Source organism: Chelonoidis abingdonii, chromosome 1 (genome assembly GCF_003597395.2).
Source record: "Chelonoidis abingdonii isolate Lonesome George chromosome 1, CheloAbing_2.0, whole genome shotgun sequence".
In the NCBI taxonomy this organism is placed as follows: domain Eukaryota; kingdom Metazoa; phylum Chordata; order Testudines; family Testudinidae; genus Chelonoidis; species Chelonoidis abingdonii.
Genome location: NC_133769.1, coordinates 167,479,413 through 167,501,972, shown reverse-complemented (window position 1 = coordinate 167,501,972; position 22,560 = coordinate 167,479,413). Strand labels below are relative to the sequence as shown.

General features: G+C 43.5%; 1 protein-coding gene across 2 annotated transcripts in view; it reads right to left on the bottom strand.

Annotated features, from left to right (window-relative positions):
* LOC116838941 (NXPE family member 3) overlaps positions 1 to 15,854 on the bottom strand; it is an 83,864-nt gene extending 68,010 nt beyond the window's left edge. The window contains exons 1-2 of one of the 2 annotated variants that reach the window (XM_032804498.2): positions 14,985 to 15,854; positions 12,702 to 12,921 (exon numbers count right to left, since the gene is read on the bottom strand). In XM_032804498.2, coding sequence (XP_032660389.1) covers positions 12,702 to 12,794 — 93 coding nt within the window. In that variant the 5' untranslated portion in view covers positions 12,795 to 12,921; positions 14,985 to 15,854. The remainder of the gene's footprint in view (positions 1 to 12,701; positions 12,922 to 14,984) is intronic. The other variant, XM_075072533.1, reaches the window with a different exon arrangement.
* Between the last annotated feature and the right edge of the window lie 6,706 nt (positions 15,855 to 22,560).

Genomic DNA, 22,560 nt, shown 5'->3' with positions numbered 1-22,560 from the left:
TTCCTGTCCATCCCTTTCTCCCTTCACCCCCTCGCCTTCCCACACCCCATTGAAGAGAGCCCTTAAAGGGACAACATCCCTTTGCTTCCAGATAGCTGGACAAAGAGTTTCCCTTTCTTTACTTCTGACTATCTGATAAACTAGTTTTAAGAGAACCCTCTAGCAAAATCAGTACCTTAGAAAAATATAAAATCCTTTGTTATGCCTAAAATCTTTGGAAACATATTTTTTAAAGTTGGTGAAATTTCATAAACATGTCTATTGTTATGGAGATTATACAAAGTAAACTAGTGTTTCCTTTTTCTAAAAGCAACGAACATTATTATATACATACTAAACCTCTGTGACTGATTAATTTAAAATAATGTCTGTTTCAGTGAGTTAATCTGTAGTAATCTAGAATGATTACTTTCTAAAGTCTTAAGAGTACATTTAAAATATAAAATCAGTTTAGAAATACTGATTAAGAAAATGTAAAATAGAGAAGAGCTGCATCATGTATTCCATAATATTTAATGTTGTATTGAGCAAGACAGCTGACTCTTACTGTAAAGTTTTTGCAAATAAATAAACTTTAGGGCATAACAAAGAACATGTGACTGACATTTTTTATTCCCAAATTAGAAGTGCTTTTAATTAGGTAACTTCTTCATGTTCATTCCGCGTGAGGGAGAGGTTACAGGGGTCTCTGAGGGGAACTGTGACTCTCCACCACTGTGAGGTGGGCCAGGTGTCTCGTTATGCTTTCTGCCTTGTCCCTCTGCCCACCCCCTTGCCCTCGCCAGGCTGTAAGCTCAGGCTGCCGTTGGGCATAGGGGCACCAATTTAATAATGCTGTATAGGGCCCCATAAATCCTAAGGACGGCTCTGACCCCAACCTCCTTCCCTGAGCCCCCTGTCGCACTCTGCACCCCAATCCCTGCCCTGAGCCCTCTCCTGCACTCCAACTGCCTTCCCTGAGTCCCCTCATACACCCACACCCCTCTGCCCCAATCCCTTGCCCTGAGCCCCTTCCTGCACACCGCACCCTCTCCCACACCCCACACTCCCTCCTGCACCCCAACTCCCTGCCCTGCATACAATTTCCCCACCCTGATGTGGCCCTTGGCCCAAAAAGTTTGCCCACCCCTGGCATATGTGGTGATTAAATATTTTAGTTGCACAGGGACACTGAAGAAGATTATATTCACCCTAGGATTTCTGAGAAACTAGGTGCCTGATTCTCATTTATACAAAGGCTCTGAAAATTACGCCCAAAGATTTTATGGTTATATTTTGAACATCCATGCAACAGCAAAGTATCAGTAAGGTAATAATTATAAGGCTTCCTTTGCCTAAGAAATAAAGGCTAGCTAATGTTTTATTTTAAAACTAAGGCACAACGGGCCAAATTTATCACCAACATGAAGCAAAGGAAGTTGCTTACATTACTCCAGGGACAAAACTAATCCCACACATTTACTTGCTTTTTAGACTGTCCACTGCCTTTGGTGATCATGCTGTATTTGTCTAGTCACTCCACATTACTTTTCATCATCCTTGTGTAAACATGCATCTCCTTGTTTAAAGTCAAGAAATTACAGATATTCAAAAAATGATTGAAAGACATTAATGAATGCATGAACTGGTTAATGGTTACACAAGTAGAATACTGAGTGACAAGACCCATTCTTCAAGCATTCGTCAGGACAGACTATGATTTCACATGCTTCTAAAACTCTAAATCAGTAAACACAATATTGCAGGGGTAAAAGTAGCACAGATCAAATGTTTCATGAAACTGAGGGAGATTTAAGAAAGTTAGGAAGGTTTAAGTGCTAGGTCAGGCTAACAAAGAGGGAAAACTCTAAGGAAGTTGCTGGAATTTCAGCAAACTGAAAGTATTCCCAAATATAAGTTTTAGGGAAAACATTAAGACACCAGTGAATTCATGGTGGCTTCAACTTGCTAAGTACACCCTTCAGCTTCAGGCCTCAGTTCAAACATGCATCAAGCCAGGGATTATGGAGACATTTTCCTCGCTAATCGATACACAAAATAGGGAAACTCTTCTTACTTCTCAGTGAAGATTTAATGTGAGATCTCTTTACTTTACTTACTAATTACTAAGGCCTTATCAACTTCACAGAATATCTGAAGAAGTGGGTTTTTTAGCCATGAAAGCTTATGCCCAAATAAATCTGTTAGTCTTTAAGGTACCATGGGACTCCTCGTTGTTTTTGAGGATACAGACTAATATGGCTACCCCTCTGATACTTTACAAGATATATTACTCTACATTATAAAGTTTCAAAAAATTACATCTGCAGTATCCAAAAAGAGATGAGATAAAATAGATTTTTTTTTATTAAAACAAAGATTTTTGTTTGCTTGCCCTATAATTCACAAGATTCAGTAATACGGTGGATTTCCCAGTAATTCATGAGAATTAGTGAAGTTCTAATGTAACTGAATCCTCTACATGACATGGCAGCACACGACATTATTTTGTATCTTTATCCATTCATTCCCCATAAGTCTCCCCACACTATCATTATTTAAATTTTCAACTCTTCCAAGCAGGGACTGTGTCTTTATGCTCCTAGACGTGCTTAGTGTGCTTCTGGGTGCTAGATATTTTTAAGAATAAGAATGCACAGAATACACTTTAAATGATTAGCAGAAGTTTTTTTGAGTCTCAATGTAGTGCTGGCGGCATAAACTACGCAAGTCCTATACTTATCCACACAACAGGCAGTATACAGGCATTGCAAGCTTCCTCATACTGCCCCACCAGTGTGCCACAGTACTGTCTTGGACGGTACACTTTTCAAAGTCAGAAGATACCATGCCCTTTCAGTGTCTGGCCTCTGCCACGTCTGCCAGCAAGCGTACCAAGCAGTGCAAAAGTGAGTTAGTGTCAGCTGAGACGTCTTTTGTGACATGGCCACCTTCCACTGACAGTTGGACTGAAATCAGCTGTCACCCACACAACCAAAAAGCCATCAGAGAGCAATGGCTTTTGGCTTTCACCGGCCAGAGATGGATTCAGACTGGAAACACAGAGGTGAAATGTTCTATGTCCTATTATCAGTGGTCTGGGAGACAGTCAAATATTTAGTGACTTTCTAGATTACCCTCATGGTTAATTTCAGGTGCTAAACTCTCCAAAAACTGGCCAACAATGACAGCACTGTGAAGGCAGCGAGTTGCTTCGTAGTTTCCATGAATAAATGTCCCAAAGCTGCATCTGAAGGCCCTGAGACAGACGTCACTTGAAGGATTAGTTGACCTCCTGTGGACCCTTTAAGAAAGGGTTTAGAGGAATTACAGTGTGGGAGAAATCCCCTCATGTACAAATGAAAATCTGTAGTTGACTACTCAGGTAAGCACTCAATACAGGGCTGATGAACGGAAAACTTTGAAAAAGATCCTTTAAAATTTCAGTATGCTTCCAAGCAGATGAAACTTCAGCTCTGTTCAAAAACTCATAACCCAGTTTCAGCTATAATTCTTAGCCTGCCTTTACACATCTGGACATGGGTGGCGAGTTCTATGGGCCCCTGGTGCCTGGACACCATGAATATTCCTGGTGCGCAGGCACCACGGGCCCGGCTCAAGCACTGTCTGATGCCAGGTCACTCCCTCGGCCCCCCTTTCTACCCCCGAACGCCCCTCCCCGACCTGTGCATCCGCTGGGCTATTTAAAACAGCCCAGGGCCCCCAGTCACCACCGGCAGCGCAGCAGAGCTGAGCAGCTTCCTGCCTGCTCACTCCACATGGCTACCGGTCCCTCCCTGCAGCCTCTGGGCAGGGTGGGTCTGTGTCCCACCCCAAAAGTGCCCCTGCGGACAATGGGAAGCTGCGAGGGCAGAGCCTGGGGGTAGCAGCACATGGAGACCCCTGGCCCCCCTGCCTAGGAGCCCCACTGCACTTCCCCACTCCCTCTCAGAGCCTGCACCCACACCGCTTTCCCACACACCACCTCCCGCCCTTGAACCCCCTCCCAGAGCCTGCAGCCCTTCCCGCTGCACCCCCTCCTGTCCCCAAACTCCCTCTCAAAGCCTGCAGCCCTGCCCTCCGCACCTCCTCCTATCCCCCTACTCCCTCCCACAGCCTGCACCCCCACACCTTTTCCATACCCCCCTTCCAGCCCCCAAAATCCCTCCCAGAGCCTGCACACCTCGCTCCACACCCCCTCCCACCCCAAACTCCCTCCCAGAGCCTGCACCCCCTGCCCCAGCCTGCACACAGATAGCACCCAAACTCAATTCCAGAGCCTGCATCCCTTCCCTCCGCACCCCCTCATGCACACCCAACCCCTGCCCTAGCCTGGAGCCTGCATCCAGCACCCAAACTCCACGCCAGAGACGACACCTCCCACCCCCTTCCCACAAATCCTCTCCTGCCCCCAAACTCCCTCCCAGAGCCTGCACCCAAACTCTCTCCCAGAGCCTGCACCACTCACCCCCTGCTGCAGCTCGGAGCCTGCACCCATCACCCAAACTCCCTCCCAGAACTTTAGGCAGGTGGGTGGCGGAGTTTGGAGGGGCAGGTTCTGGGCACCACCAAAATTTCTACAAACCTGCCATCCCTACACGTGGATGCCTCACTGCAGGGCCGGCTTTAGGAAGTCTGGGGCCCAATTTGAACAGTTTTGACGGGGCCCCAGCAGGGATGACTATTAAATATTATATAAACACATGGGGCTTGTGCTCTGAGTCTTCGGTGGCATTTCAGGTCTTCGGCGGCACTGAAGGACACGCCGCCGAAGTGCTGAAGACCCAGAGCAAGCAAAGGACCCACCGCCAAAGTGCCGCTGAAGACCCAGAGCGCTGCCAGGTGAGTAAAAATTAAAAAGGTGCCTCTAGCCAGGGAAGAGATTCTCACTGGCACGGGGCCCCCTGAGGCGCGGGGACCGATTCGGGGGTATTGGTGGAATTGGCCTAAAGCCGGCCCTGCCTCACTGTTGCAAACCAGCATTCATAACTATAACATTAAAAGCAACAAATTGCAGTGGGGGGAAAAAAAGGTCCAAATGGTACAGATCAATTCTGAAGAAGTGTGGAGAAGAGATTTTATCCCCATGAAAATATAGATGACACTATATGGAACTAAGAATGTCCAACCCTATAGCTCAGTCTTCTTATTTTTATAGTATCATATTTATAGTATCATATCCTTTGTACCCTGTGCCTATTCTCTGCCTACTTAGACACGGAACAGGTCATTTCTGACCTCACAGCACATGGTTGATGCTATGTAAGTAAGATTTTCTAAATGTTGAAGACAATGCTAAAAAGTTAACAACTGATAGGAAAAAAAAACATTCTAGAACTGGCTGACTGTTGGATGTTTGGCAACTGATGGCTTGATGTAAAGAACATAATTGCCACACTGGGTCAAACCAATGTTCTTTCTAGCCCAATATCCTGTCTTCTGACAGTGGCCAGTGCCAGATGCTTCAGAACATGGCAATATTGAGTTATCCATCCCCTGTTGTCCAGTTCCAGCTTCTGGAAGTCAGAGGTTTAGTGACACTTGGAGCATAGGGGGTGCATCCCTGACTATCTGAGCTAACAGCTAATGATAGACCTAGCATCTATGAACGTATCTAATTTTTTCCTAACCCAGTTATACTACTGACCTTCACAACATCATATAAAGACTTGCCTAACTTGTGATCTCAGATAAGGCAACTTCCTGGACTAACCTTACTGAATTACATTTAAGTATCTTAGGAGTTCATTCTTTGCTCCTGCTACAACTCTTGTTGAAGTTGGGAGAGTGATCTCTGCTAAGCTTATTAGCATGAAAGTAGGTTCTTTCATTGTTTTAATATGTTTTCACTGTAGTGTTTTTACTTTAAGAATAAATTTGCTTGCTTAGAAAGAGCTGTGTGGTAACATAACTGTGGGCAATTACTGCCTCTGAGAAGATGGCAAAGCAGGCCTCCTGAGGAAGTCTGACTTGCTGAGGAATTCACAGTGTAGGCAGGGAACTGTGTAGCCTGGAAAAATCCTGGTCAGGAGGGGGAGAGAGGTGATGGCTGGTGATGCTGGAAGCCTGGGAGTGGGTGCTTTTCCTGAAGCAGAAAGGGGGAATATGGGTGCAGTTGCCCTGAACTATGACAGATGTTAAAAACGAGGAGCAGGAAAATAAGTAGAAGCACTGTTTAAGACTTTGCACTGCAATATAATGGACTCAGACAACAGAAAATTTGTACTTTATTCTCATCCTTTCAATAATTGTTATGTTTAATTATGATTTAAGTTTCACTTTGCACATCCAGGGCAGGGATTTGCACATATCTAAAGTGGCTAGCACATTATTAAGTGTTATATAAAGAAATACTTGCTTCATTACATTAGTCCTATTGGATGATTACTTCCCTACACACAAACAAAACCAAAAAGTCTGCAAAAGAAACTGATGCCAAAAGAGATATGCCCTTATTCTTGAAAAGTAAAACACTTTTGGACAGAATCATATTAATATCTTGGTACAATATTTAACCCAAATGGTACAGTGGCCCTGTAGTGAGGCAGTGTGGCGCCCCACCACCCCAGAGGGAGAAGAGCACATCCGGAAGCCGAAGTAGGCGGAGCTAGGGAGCTCTGAACCCGCCCTCAGAAGGTCAGGCGGCGACCTGGAACTATAAAGGCCGGCTCTCAGAGCTCAGTAGGAGGTGGCTGTGTGACTCCTCTGGTGGCATTTCTATTGTAACAAAGAAGAGCTGCAGCACACAAGCACCATGTGTACAGCTATTTGAGCCTCCTGTATGCCAACAATACTAAGTATTTGTTAAGTTCTGCAGATACATACTGGCATTAGTCAGCCTGTGGTAACAATCAGTACACTATGCATTAAAGCTGAGAATACTGCACACAGAAGAAAGGCATGTTGTCCTTATTCACCAAGGATCACCATAAGCCTCTAGTATGCAGTGTCCTGGATGCCTTACCTCACAGGTTTTAAGTCACTACTTTTAGACTTCAGGTTTGTTAGACACTTCTTTCAGAGAAACTCCAGTCTGACTCAAGAGTAGATCAGTATCCCAGAGAAAATTTTCCTCCTTTGCTGCAAGAGCTCTTCAAAAGCAGGTAACCTGAACTGACCACACTGACTCAAATGCTTATATATTCCTCTCCTCACCACACCACAAAATAGCACCATTAGATATCCTTAAAACACCAATTATCTGAGTGGGGATAGCCATTATCCTTCCCTGGCATTTGTACTAGCTATGAAAAAGGAATGTTAATGTTATCTTGTTATGTTTTCAGCTCTGTCTCACTCCACATATCAATGAATCAGGTTTACCAGAAGGAATCAGTCATCTCTCATCTTCCGCAGAAGTGTTCTGGGGCCCCCCGCACCCGACACCCCATTCGCCACAAAATCTTTTTCAACAAGCTTAGGAAGGTTTGTTATTAATTTATATATAGTGCCCAGGTGGACTTCATTTAATAGAGAACGTATTGCAGAATCCCTGTGTCAAAAGTTTCACAATCTAATTCATACAGATACAATACGTGGTCCAACAGATCAAGTGACGGAAAAGCACAGATGGTCATTGAAGAAAGCAATATATAATAGGAAGACATTACAAAAAGTGTTCTCATAGACACACAGGAAATTGGGAGATGGGTGCCCCACTATGTGTAAATCCCAAGGACATTCCTAGCCAATCCTGAAGTGGATCTGTTGGTCCAAGTACAATTTGATATGTAAATATTTGTTTGCCTGCGATAAACAAGTCCCTATCGTTAAGATAATAACTTTATTGTTATACCTTCAAGAACCGCCTCACATCTCTTACTATAATGCAGCACTCAATCATGGATCTTGATATGGGAGCAGCTCAGCCTTAAGAAACAAATAGTCTATCAAACACCTGATAGGCAGCTCGAGGATTTAACTGAAGCTAAAAAGCTAGCTGAAAGAGTTCAGAGAAGTGACATTTCTTAGCATGAGACTATTAAACAGTAAGTGGCTTGCATCTGCATCTACATTTTAAACAGTAATCAATGGGAAAGGAGACTTCCAGAATCTGATTCTCAAAAAGCTCCCTCAAACCAGATTGTTTTGGAGAGCATTATTTATTTGAAGAATATCAACATATAAACCTGCTCTAAACTAACTGGGAAGCTGTGCCCCCAAAAAAGAAACAATGCAGCAGCACGTGCATTTAGAGACGTCAAGAACAATAAAAGAATCAGAACCGTTTGAATATATGTGATATTGGAGTGATTTAATAGCAACATATAACTTGGTTGGGGAATGTGGGATTTATACAATGAGATTTATATATGAGAACATACCTCCCTCCCAAAATATTTGTGAATTTGACTCCCTAAAAATAAGTCAGCGCATATATTTCTAGAACAAATAATGAAAAATTAAATGTGTTCAGAGACAAGAATACCCCAATATCCTACTGTAAATGAAAAAATCGGTAAGATATCGCAACAGGAAACAGAACGAAGAAACAAAGAAGGATCATCACCTTTTCACTAAGAGCAAATGCCATAGGAAAGGTACTTTACACTCCCAAGACAGTCTGCCTAACCCACTAAGTTGTAAAAATCTGTGGTGATGTCAAATTCCTATTTGGCAAGTAACCGAACTAGTTGTGAAGAACAGCAAAGGAAATCTATGGTGTCCTACTCAATGTCAGATTGGGTACCAAGTGTCCAGTTAGAGATAATATTTGAATTAGATGTTGTGATGTTGCACTCTATATGATTTTATGAAAGTATGCTGATAAGTATGAACGTAACGTAACTAAAATATGCATCATGGAAAAGGTCTCTTGTAAGGTATCCTTACAAAGCTTATAATCTACTGAGTGTGGTCATTCCTATTTGTATAAATGTATCACTCTTGTATCTGAAACTAGAAATATGAAATATAACTCTGAGGGCCTATCGTAATTATGCAAAGTGTGAGCCATTAACGGTGGTTTGGAATCTTCATGGCTCCCATCAACCAGGACAATTGACTGTAAATGGCTCTGTTTTACTTGTAAGTCTTCCTGTACATGTGTGTGCTGACAAGTGGGTAATGAAGTCTTACAGTGACATGTGATCATGTCACCTGAACTGGAATCCATCTTTAACCTGGTGCTTTTCCATTGAGAAGGAGGGGTGGGAAACCAGAGGAACAAAGGATCCCCGCATTATGCAAAAGATATACAAGTGGGTGCACCAGAACAAAGGGACAGACATCATGAGAAATCCCCTAGCTACCACCTGAGCTGGAACAAGGGCTGTACCAGGGGAAAGGACTGTACCCAGACTAGGAAGGCATCCAGTCTGCGAAATAAACTTATTGAAAACATTTCTGAGGGTGAGACTTTATCTGTATTCAGTTTTATTATGTATTAGGCTTAGATTTGCATGTTTAATTTTACGTTACTTGATAATTCACTTTGTTCTGTCCCTAACTACTTAGAACCACTTAAATCCTACTTTCTGTATTTAACAAAATCACTTTTTACTTATTAATTTACCAAGAGTATGTATTAATTCCTGGGGGGAGCAAACAGCCCTGCATTTCTCTCTTTCAGTGCTCTAGAGGGTGACCAGTTTATGAGTTTACCCTGTATAAGCTTTATACAGGGTAAAATGGATTTATTTGGGGTTTTGACCCCATTGGGAGTTGGGCATCTGAGTGTTAAAGATGGGAACATGACTTAAGTGGTTTTCAGTTAAGTCTGCAGCTTTGGGACATGTGGTTCAGACTCTGGGTCTGTGTTGGAGCAGACTGGCATGTCTGGCTCAACAAGACAGGGTGCTGGAGTCCCAAGCTGACAGGGAAAGCAGGAGCAGAAGTAGTCTTGGCACATCAGTTGACAGTTCCCAGGGGGGATGCTGGGCTCCAACTTGTCACAGATGTATTCAGCATTTAGAAACAGCAGTCAGTATATCTCCCTAACAAGATTTGACTTCAGCACAATCAGCGGAAACAGTATTAATTTCTAAGAACCCTTCTTAAAGGTGTGTCACTGCCCACTATATGCAGTGCTTTGTAGAGCACAACAGAAAGCAAGCCGAAAGGCTCGTTTTTTATTTTTGTAGCTGTTTTAGGGGAAGTTGCCAAATGCAATCATCCAAATATCTATAAAGACAGGAAGACATCTGCCTTGTTCAGAGTCAAGATTAGGCTGCACAGTATCTAATTATGAAAGGCAGTGCAGCCTTCCTGGACAGAAACTTTAAACAGGTCTACTCAATGAGACCTCTAATATGTGCTGACTTTCAAAGCTAGAATACTTCAAAAACTTTTTATGATGCTGTTTTTATTCCCCATATGTAACAAAATGTCTCTCAATATTTGATGCTCAAAAGCATCCACCAAGCTGGCAAGCAACAAAATGTTTGCAACACAAAAGTTCTAATGTAAAACAAAATGAACATATAACTTCAGAAATATAGCAAACATTTATTGCAAAATGCTGTTCAGTTTATGTTTCCTTAGAAGAGTACTACATATTCGGCAGATATGAATAAAAGTTGAATAAGCATTTCCAATTATACCAGACTAACAGTTATTTAATACAAAAATTTCATTTTTCTTCAGCACCAGAAGCCTAAATTTCAATTTGCTGGAAGATTAATATTTTCTATCCCTAACTCTCTCTCACACACAAACCCCTTTGTTATAGCAGTTCTACTCAGTGAAATTAATGTATCTGAATAGCTGTGTATAGAACAATGGAGGATGGACGAAAGAGGTGATGAGATAGACTGAACTTGCTGGAGGTAACTGATAAACATTACTGTGAAGCAATTCTAGATAAAAGGAGATTGGTCTACTCTTCTGTTCACATCATAACCACTGTCCCATTGGTCTCTCTATTGACCTCTAAGAGCTACACCTTAAACAAGAACAACGCAAAACATATAGACTTTCACTGGTAATATGATTTTAGTATGAGCTACGGAAGGACTTTTTTGGGCATCAGTCACACACACACACACACAAAAAAAAAAAAAAGAGGTGGACAACACTCTGATAAGAAAGCGTTAGAACACGTGGAGCCAGAGAAAATATACGTACAAGACCTAGACAAAACACATGAAGAAAGAGCAGTGCAATAGAAAGTGGAGACATTATCTTTTAGAGGGGACCAATTGCCTAGAAGGTCAAAACAGAAGTGCTGATACTACAAGAAGAGCTTAGTGGCAAAGTGATAAACAGTAAGAGCTGGCAGATAGGAAGGCACCACAGCAGGAAGTTGATACATAAAAGTAATTCAGTTAGTATTGTAAACTAAATGAAATAATGTTAATTAAACCAGTTATTTAAAGTGTTAGAGGTAAACGTGGTTTGAAAGTATAGTTTGCCTCTTTTATTTAGTCCAAACACAGACTGGGGAGGAGGAAGGGAAGAGATATTGTATATCATCTACTGTTAAGCTATAGTCACAAGCATAATATTACTCCTCAGGGAATTATGCGCCAAAAAATTAAAAATTCTGCGCCAAAAAAATAAAAATTCTGTGCACAATGTTTTAAAATTCTACCAGTTTTATTTGTCAATAAATAAATGTGGATCCAGCATGGCACTGGGGAGCACAGACCACTGGCTGCACTGAGGTGAGAGATCACCCTGAACCCCCCACCTCCCCGGTACAGGGACTCAACAGTGAGGCTGCATCCAACCCTGACAGTGCAAGGGCCGGGTCTCATCCAGAAACACCCCAGGATCCTGACCTTCTGTGCCAGGCGCACCAGGTGTTGGTGGGCAGGTTCAGCCCAGCAGGATCCAAGCATGGAAGGGCTTAGTGTGGAGGGAGAGGTTTCTCTGTGGGGCAATCTGGATGCAGGCAACTCAATGGGAGATCTGGATGTACAGGGACTCATTGGGGGGTTTTGGGTGCAGGGGCAATGGGACTCTGCAGGGGATCCAGGTGAAGGTGGCTGGGGTTCAGCAGGGGAGGGTCTGGGTGTGGAGAGATGGTATTCAGCGGGGGGGGGGGTTGGGTGCTGCGGTCTCAGTGGGGGAGGTCTGGGTGCTGAGTGGGATTCATGGGGTGGGGAGTCCAGGTGCAGTTGGCTGGAGCTCAATGGGGTAGGGGTCTGGGTGTGAGGGGGCTGATCGGGGGGCCAGATGTCAGAGGATAGTGCTAGTCAGGATGAGGGTTTGATGGGCCTGCTTAATGGGGGAAACCCAGCTGCTGCCGAGGGGACACCACATGCCGGGGTCCTGCTTCCCCCCATGATTCGCCTATCCCCCTTTTCTTACCCATCTCATCCCCCTCCCTTCACTCCCACTTCCCTTCCCCCATTCTCCTCCCCTACCTTCCCCACTGCCTCTTCCTCCTGTCCCCTTACTTCATTTCTCCCAACCCCCCTTACCCAGCCCCACAGCCAGCACTCACTGTTGCACAGAAAACAGGAAAGCTCCCAGCACACAAAAGGGGATCACAACTGGCACTAGAACACAGGAGGTGGCATTCAGTTGCAAAACCAGTGGAGCAGAGATGTGGCTCGCATCTGTTTCAGGGGGGGAATCGCCCCCCTCAAAAAAACAGCACACATGGTCATGTCCCATCCCCCACAGAGCTTCCATTTGCTTCCCTGCTGTTTTCTGAAGGGAAGCACAGGAAGCAGGAGAACGGGCGTTTTCCTGCAGAATTCCCATTAGTAGCATAAGCTAAACAGGAAGATTGTTACTCAACCTCTTCCACCGTTAAAGAAAACTGCTTGACTCACCTCTAACTGACAGAAGTTGTAGACCAACAGCAGAAAAGCCAACACTGTCAGGATCATGCAGAAAACCTGTAGTCTACAGAAACTGGGCCACATTGTCCACTCATGTCTTTCTCAACCATGTTAGATACTGTCATGATTTCCATATCCCACAGGCACCAATGTCATCGTGTTTCAGTATTACATAGGAGATTCAGTTGACTTCTGCTTCATTAGTCTCTTCCTGTGAATGCATTTACAAGAATTTTAATAAGTCCCTAGATGTATTCAAGAGAGTTGGGTTTAACATTGAATTAGGAATGCCTAAACCAGGGGTCCGCAACCTGTCAGAAGTGGTGTGCCGAGTCTTCATTTATTCACTCCAATTTAAGATTTCCCGTGTCAGTAATACATTTTAACGTTTTTAGAAGGTCTCTTTCTATAAGTCTATAATATATAACTAAACTATTGTATGTAAAGTAAATAAGGTTTTTTAAATGTTTAAGAAGCTTCATTTAAAATTAAATTAAAATGCAGAACCACCCGGACCGGTGGCCAGGACCCAGGTAGTGTGAGTGTCACTGAAAATTAGCTTGCATGTCACCTTTGGCACACGTGCCATAGGTTGCCTACCCCTGGCCTCAAATGTTGAGCCAAGGAGAATGGGAAAAATAGACTAGATAATATATTTTTATGGCACTATTATTTTACCCTAGACAGTACTCACAGTTATGTCACTACGTTACTTCCTTCAGTGTTTAGACACCATCTTACCGTAAAATCAGATTTGGCCACCTATACTTAATATCATTACCCATGGAAGAGAATTGCATGATCTCTTGCCTGTAACTTTAAGTCAAATTACAGCACCTGCTCTCTGCACTCTTGACATGCTTTCAGTGCAGTAGCAGAAAGCAATTTAAATAGACATGAGCAAACAAGGCTCCAAGCTACATCCCAGTTTGCTTACAAGTAAATACTGTGCAACATTCCTGAAGGATGCTTTCTATATATTTTCTAAACAAAACAAAGAGACACTTGATTGCTTTGATCCTGAAATATTTTTTAAAAATATAAAGGTATAATACATATATATGTATAATTTAAATGGTATATATAGCAGACACATGCAAATGATAGTCATACAATAAATTGATAAGGGATTTATGATTCAATATGTTTTTCATGCACCTTTGTATTCTTCCATCCCAACCACCTGAGAAATTTCAAAGGACTGCTTTAAAAAAAAAAAAAGTCTCTTCGAGAAATGTCGCCCCAACAAATTCCTACTAGATCCCTCCCCCCACCCAAAGTTGTCACCATTTGAGCCCCAGTACAGTTAACGTTCAACCCTGGGCCAATGATGGCTTTTGTATACATAAATACATGTGTAAGGTCCCATACCTTTCTCTATTGCAGGGATAGAAACAAATGCATTATTATACCACGGAAAAGAGGATATTTCCAACATTCTGATAGATGAAAAGGTACCACTTCCAGTCACTGAAGGGACCAAGTTTTGGTTGCAGCCTTTTGCAATGAGCTTTTATTCAGCGAAGTATGACAGCTTTCACAAATTTGACTCAGCTAGTGTCTAATCCCATTTTATATGGACAAGGTCCATATGTGCTGTGGGTGTGAATTGGAAGAAGCAGCCACTGCTGCTACCCATTTAATTAGGGCTTCAAGATTTATCTTCTGTTCTATCCCACTCATCGTTCCCAGAGCAAGCATACACATTCGTTGCTATAAAGATACACAGACAAATTTGCATACATCTTGTGTGCTGGCAGGTTTCCTCATTTGCACACAGATTAAAACCCTGCAAGAGTCTGCAAGTAAATCTCAACATCTGCAGTAGCTGGAAGCACCTTGCAAGGGAAACTGGGATGAAACTGACAGGCACCCAAGCGCACCTGCTAAAACGCATAGGTTTATAAATGGCAAGTCTGAGCTGAGCTCCAGAAGTGGCACAGACCCAGAAAGACCCTCGACATACAGTCTCCAAGCCTACAAACCCCACTCACTCCAGCACCCTTCTACTCTCCTGGTACCTCATCATGCACCCTACCAGCTCACCGTCACCCCGCACACCTCTCCTATCCCACCCTCTCAGTACAGCTCTAGTCTCCCCAATACCAGCTAGTCTCCCCCCGTGACAGCCCGCCAGTCCCAACACCAGGCCCCCTGAACCCCAAGACCTCTACACCTCCGCCCCCCCGCCAGCACGCACGGTGGTAATATGGGGCTTCCTAGAGCCTCCGCCGCAAAGGGAGGCTGCGCTGGACCCCGGCCCCGCTCACTCACCGGCCCCAGATCCCGGGTTCCCAGCCAGCGCCTTCCCCTGCCCGCACCCCACTACCCGCTTCCAGTTCTTGCGCGGCGGAAAAAGCATTGGCTGGGGCCGGGCGGAGGCGGGAACTGGGCGCGACTGATTCTGGGAAGGAGACAGCTGCGGAAAGCGCGTCAGCATCCCCTGAACCCGCCTATTCCCGCCTCCTCCATTACTCTGCACCACACAGCCCCCCTGCACCTTGTGCAGAGCCCGGCGCTCCCCCATTGCACAGCAGCCCCTGGGCCCACCATAGTGAGCTCCCTCGTGCATCGTCCGCCTCCGCTCTCCGCGCCGACAGCTCCTGCGCCTTGCACGGGCCTGGCAATAGCTGTTTTCCACTTGCATCCGCGCGCTGCCGCTGGGCTCGTACTGGCTGCCCCCAGCCGCTGCACGGTCTCCGCGGCATCTTCTCCCCTCCGCGTCGTGCATCTGTCCCCAGCCGCTGGCGTTCTGCACGGGACAGCTCCGTTCCGCTACACTGCATTCCTCATAGCCGCTGGCTTCTAGTCCTGGCTCCATCTGCCCTTCCTTCAAGGTTTCTCCAACAGCCACGAAAAGCGCTTTTCAGGGGCCCTGGAAAGCTGTTTCTGTCACAAGAGCGTAGGCTGGATCAGAGATCAAGCACTGACATCTGCAGCTACATGCAGCCCTGCAGTCCTTTAGAATTTCTTTAAATCTCAATCAGGAATAAAAACAAGCCCATATCTGAACCCTGCAGGTCTGCTTCATGTATTTCTTTCCCATATGTTTCTGTGCTGCGAATTCAACTACAATGAAATACGCAGATGCAACAGAAACTGCATATTCCTCTGACGTTTAGCTAACATAAATCCACACTTGTAGTTCCAAATTTGCAAAGTGACCTAGAGGGAGGGGAGGGGCTGTAACTAAGGCAGGAAGATTTGGTAAATGGGAATTCCTACATTCTAGAATAGAAAATAAATAACACAGATACATAACAGGAGAGGAATTAAACAGCTAAAACCACCCTCTTAAGGCAAAAACAACAGAGAGTCCAGTGGCACCTTAAAAACTCACTTCTTCAGGTTTTTTACCCACGAAAGCTTATGCCCAAATAAATCCGTTAGTCTTTAAGGTGCCACCAGACTCCTTGTTGTTTCTGTGGATACAGAGTAACACGTTACCCCCTGATACTTGACCTCTTAAGGCAAGTATATTTTAACTTTTCTATCTTCCTAGTAGTCTCATTCAATTTCCCCTGCCCCATTTAATAACCAAGCAGGAGCTGAAGTCTCTGGGTCAGATTTTCAAAAGTGCTCAAAGCCAGGGTGTCAGGTTCTCAGCATTCACAATTCAGGCCAGATTCTGCAAAACTGTTCAGCACTCAGTAGCTGGCATTCTGACACTTCAGAACTTGGCCATAAGAATCAATGTGAGGAATTATTTTAAAAGCAGCCATTTATGTAGGTGCCTAAATGGGAGCTAAACTCTTCTGAAAATCTGACTGCAACTGACACGGAACACTTTTTGAAAATGTTACCTTGTGAGAGACTTATAAAACAGAACCCTAGTGTGAGAACATTTAAGAGCCACCACCCTATTGTGCAATCCTCGGTATCCATTTCCTGTTGAAGTGACATTGTTAACCAGCACTTCTTTCTCCCCCCCAAAAAAGATTTTTTATTATCAATTTCCACACATCCAGTTTTTTCCCCCTGTAATAAGCATGTTCAGCTTACTATATGAAACCATACCAGAATAAACTGAGGGAAGCATTAACGTTTGTTTTATTGATACTGCAGCACAACTTTGGAACACATTCTGACTGAAATGGAACGCCCTTAATAAAGTTAAACCATTAAAAAAAAAGAGAGAGAGAGAGAGAGACAATAGAGAATAGAGATTACATTTTGAAAGGAAGAGTTAGCAAGATGTAGCGATACCAGGAGGCTGATGCAGAAAAGAAAGTTCTCACACCAACGAGGAAATGTGGAACAGGGCATAGAACAGGATATACATGTTGATTTAATCTGAAAAGAGGTCTATATTTGTTCTCTATTTTAAGATCTAATTATTATTATATAGCAATGGAGTTGTACATAGAACTTTACACAAAATTAGAGATCTTTATTGTTACGGTTAAACCTTGTTAGATTCTCTTTAGATTTGGTGTTAGAGATTTAGCTAAGAGAGTCTAGGGAAAGATTTGACACGGATTTCACAGCAGATGAGGTGAGGAAGGATAAATCAGGGATAGGGGCTAATGTGATAAGTCATCGATGATTCAACATGGAGAGACACGAAGGATCAATATTAAGCATCTTTCAAGCTGTGCAGCTTTTGTAAGTTGTTTTACCCATTCAGCCTTTGAATACTAGACTGCCACTGTCAGAAGACTAGATACTGAGCTAGATGGACCTCTCGTTTGACCCAGTATGGCCATTCTTATGACTTATTAAAGTCTATTATAACACTAAAGCACAATGCTTGCTATCACTATTACATCTTACTACCCAATGATCATTCCTATAGCATTTATCAATTTATTCTAAACTATCTACAATATTGGATTTATAGGAATGTATTTTTATATGTGTTTTTCCCCAAAAAATGTAATATAAAGAGGCTGTCTTGGTGCCTAGTGAGGACGTAAGGTTAGAGAGCACAAACCTGCAACTATTATTCATGCGACTAGTCACTAGATTGTGAACATGTTAGGACAAGGCCTGTATTTTATGTATTTGTACAGATATGCTGAACAGAGCCTTGATCACAATTAGGGCTTTTTGATGCTACCTCATTACAAATAAATAAGTAATTGGGACAACTCATGTATGTAAGGATGTTAACCTCCCCACCTCACACACATGTACACGCTCCCCTATCTCTCCTTGCATAGATCCTGGCTTTGTGCAGGGCACCCATGGAAGTACAGACTCCCTCTCCCTGAGTGCTTTTTCCATTAACAGAGGCTGATCCATGTAAAGGGGGCATATGATAGCAGGCTAGACTTACTGCTGGTGTCCATTCCAGAGTGCAGTTCTGATTTTTTTTAAGTACTGGTTTTCCTGCCCCTGCCAGCTTGCCCCCACACCTGCTGGTATGACCTTGCAAGCATGGGGCACAGAGTCCTGCTTTGTCATTTTTCTTTACAAAGTGTTATCCTTCGTGCAGCGCGACCTGACACACACCATACTTGTGAGGTCATGGCATGTGAAGGATGCCATGTTGTTTCTATATAAGTGCTGAAATGGCAGTCCATCACATTCAGGCCCCACTTCACCAGGTGAACTTCTCTAATGTGACAACTAGCCTTTGGGTGCATGACAAATCAGCCCTTGGCCCAGATCACCAGTTTGGTTCAGCCCCTTCCAGGATAACAAAGTCCAAAGTGATACGAAGAATCCCACATCTCACAAGAGGAAGAGTCTGCAGCCCACCTCTGGACCCTGATGGGGGGCTCACCCTTAGGCTGGGGCTCTTGGTGTCTCTATCCTTTCCTCACTCCTGAGAGGAAGGGTGGAAAAGACAGCCATTGTTCAAGAGCTCTGAGGAGATGTCTATCCTCCTAAGCTGTCCGCACCCTTTTGATTTACAGGCAAGTCGCACCTTAGGCGCATTTAACATGCGCTAATTCAGCTTTGTGAAAAACAACAATATAAAAACTGCATCTGTCGTGGAGGCGATTCCACCCGCCATTCAACTCAATGAGTGCTTCACTACACGCTGTTTTCGTTTTATGCGCTAACTTCAGAACGGAACCGCCGCATAAGATGAGACTTGCCTGTATCTGGCTCCTTCCTCCACCTGGAGCATGGGGGGGGGGCGGGAGGGGAGGTCATATGGTCTCACAACTGCTCCTTAGCCCCTTCATACACCGCATCACAGGACACTTTACAGAATGCAGATGTGGGAAGTAAGGAATGGAAAGAGAAGGATTTAATCTATTTATTAGAAATAGCACAAAATTTGCTATATTTTATTAACTGAGTCTTCTTGTTCCTTTGTAGAACTGATAAATGAAATTGTTTTTAATTGTTCACTTTATTAATGTAACTTCTGTTCACCATTCACTACACTTGCCTGCATTGTAACTTCTGTTCACTGTTTGCCATATTGTAATTCAAACCCCATTTTAAAACGCTCACTCCATTTTGTAAAAGCTTCCTCCAACCTTCATTTTTGCAAACCCTGCTGTAATCTTATTAGTTAGTTTAGATGTGTGAATGAGGCATGTATGGATGATAAAATCAACCTCCAGCCCCAGCCTGTCCTGATGAGGTGAAGTTCAACTACCAACGGCTGAAGACCTAGACAACAGTGAAACAAAGTAAAAAGCATCCACCCTAAAAAGAAAAGGACAAAAGAACAACAGAAGGAAGATCAAAGCCAGGTTCAAGGCTGAAAGTCACGCCTGCAATTGATGGGTGATCAATCCAAACCCAAAGGCAGCGTGACACAGCAAGACCTATAGACTTTGAATCCAAACTAAAAGCCTGTAAAAAAGAAGGGTGAGATAAGAGACTTTGGGTAACATTCTGCTGCCAACATGGAGCCAGCCACCTGCTGATTAATTTAACAACAGCAGAATGAAGCAACTCCCATGAACTAACATAGGGAAAAATCCCTATAAAGCTGAACTCTGAAGACTGAGGACTTTGAGTCTATGGTTCTGCTGCCAGCCTCCAGGAGCATCAGGTGCACCTGACCCGGACTCGGCTCCACTCTTGTGTACAGAGTACCTGGCCAGTATTCTGTCACAAGCAACTTTAGGCTGGTAACTATAATATCTACACAGAACTTGTATGAATGATTGTGTGAATGGATATATATATATATAAATAATCATAGGAATAAGTAACCAAACAACATTGTTTGCTGTTATCTTTTATTTTATTATGGTATTTACAATAAATGTGACAAATGTCTTGTCCCCTTTAAGATCTTGCTAGTTTTTATTGGTATAACACCTTGGCAGATTCATGGTTTTTCCTTACAGCAACAAAACTGCTATCTATCAATGTTACACACTGAACTCTTGATAATCACAACATTCTGTGTCTCCCAACCACACAAAAGAAGTACTGTCCTTATACTCGAAGTCATTCAGAGCCCTACAGAGCGCACACTCTATTGCAACTAAATCAATGTAGCAAATCTCTAATGTAGATACACCTTCAGATTAGTAACTTATGTAAACTAAGGACCATTAGGGATGTGCACTGTTCCAACTACATAGGAGTACTTACATCTGTGTAGTTACACCAATGTGAGCTTCCCTATAGAGCAGTGGTTCTCAAACTGGGGTTCGTGAACCACTGGGGCAGGGGTGGCCAACCTGTGGCTCCGGAGCCACATGCAGCTCTTCAGAACCTTGTATAAGCACCAACTCCGGGGATGGAGCTACAGGCACCAACTTTCCAATGTGCCACGGGGCGCTCACTGCTCAACCTCTGGCTCTGCCCCCACTCCACTCCTTCCCACCCACTCCCCTGAGCCCGCCCTGCCCTCACTCCTCCCCCAGCCTCCTGCATACCACAAAACAGCTGATCAGGAGGTGCGGGGCTGGAGGAGAGGCACAGATCGACGGGGCTGCCTATGGGGGGGAGCTGATGGCAGGCTGCTGACATATTACCGTGGGTCTTTGGCAATGTACATTGGTAAATTCTGACTCCTCCTCAGGCTCAGGTTGGCCACCCCTGCCCTGGTGATTCACAAAATGTTACAGGGAGTTGTCAGGAAAAAATTCCCTAATGGCAGACAGAGCTGTCCATAGGGACCCCAGGCAGCACGGCACCAGCATCCCGGAGCCTTGGGGACTTCCAAGAGCTAAGCAGATCAAAGCAAGCATATCTATCACACTGAGGATTTACACTTCAAGCCTCATTTTACAAACTAGAAAGGGAAGTGGATATTTTTTGCTGTTTTTAAAATTAAATAGGCTGCTAGTGTTGTTTTTAAATTATTATGAACAAGTTTAAGCTTTGTTGTGGACTGCTTAAGACCCGAATGCTTGTGTAGGAGGAACTCTCTGATTTGGCTTCTTAAATACCTTCATGCTGTTTCACATCTGATATTCCTTGATGAAACACAGGAGCCAGAGGTGCCACTATGGGGGGTGGGTGGGCACGAGGGTCATGTGCCATCCGTGTGTCCCCACACAGGTCCCTCCCCTTTTTTCTGTGCCCCCCCTTTTCTGATAGTGCCCACCAAGCCCCAGGGCCTTTGCCCCTGCTACCCGTTTTTCTACTGGCACCGCTGACAGGAGTCTTGTCTTATAACAGGCTTAATCAAAAGTGATACAAGCTACAAAAGTGAGATAGCAGAAGAGTGTTGGTATGTTCATAATGTAATAAAAATACTGTAATGATAAATAATAATGAATAGTGTGTAATAAGCATGTCATAAAAACAAATTTTATATTGCCAAGATCACTGCTTTTATAATTTATGCTGAGGTAAGGGAGAAAATCCATGGAATATTTTAGTGAAAGGGCTTTGCGGATTGTTAAAGTTTGGGAACCACTGCTATAGAAGAAGGCCTGCGAGAAGGAAATTTGCAATCTAGCTCAGGTTTCTATTGATTTACCAGATATTTAGAAAGCAGAAAAGTGAGACTTTGAAAAAGAAAAATCTACTGCTCTCAGTAAGTTTGAACAGTTGATTGCTATCCACAATGATTATAGCAGCTACTTTCTGCATGCAGTTAGTCATAGAATTGTCTCTCTGAAATAGCCACATCTATGTTTTCCTGCTGTGGCTGAAGATTAATATGTCACACTTTTATAAACATGAAAGTCAAAACATGGACATGACTGATACTGGAACTGAGCAGCTGCAGTATTAAAGCCACATTACTTGTATTAAATATGGCATTCAAACTCACCCCATACACATTCTAAGAACCCAAACGGGGCTCCCAGCCAAGGCTTTAGGAATACCGAAAAAATGAGTATCAGGATTGACAAAAGGGTCAGGTCTTTGGCTGGTGCAAATTAGCAAAGCTCCGTTGAAGCCCATTATGATTTAAAGAGTTTTGAAGCCAGTGGAACTATGTCTATTTAGACCTGATAAGGATCTGGCCTAATTCCCTTGACTTCCCTCCCGTCCCCCAAAATAATTTGGTTAGGACACTTTCTGCATAATCTTATTTTAAAAATGAAAACTAATTTCCTTACAAATGTTAATGTAAAATTCTCTCACTTTAATCTAAAGATCTAAATGTTTACCACTCAATGCTCTTTATTTTGTGAATCTCAGGAAGAACGGACAATATAAACCAACCAGTGTAACTTTTAGTTTCTAATCCATTTCACCGTCTGGCTCTCATGTGCTAAGAAAAGGGCTGTGATGTCAGGACTGAATCATTTTTCCTACAGGGTCTGCAGACAAAACAAAAACCTCAAATATTTTGAATGACATTTTTTTTATTTAACTGAGGTTTTGTAGCAACCTGCAATTCTATATGGCCCTGCCCAGTCCTGAGCTGCTAGAATATTTTGAAGGAAGGGGGTTGGCTGGTTTGGTAAAATCCAAATGACCTTTAGATTTTTTATTTTTTTTTTAATTGCATGGCTGCCACCTGGCA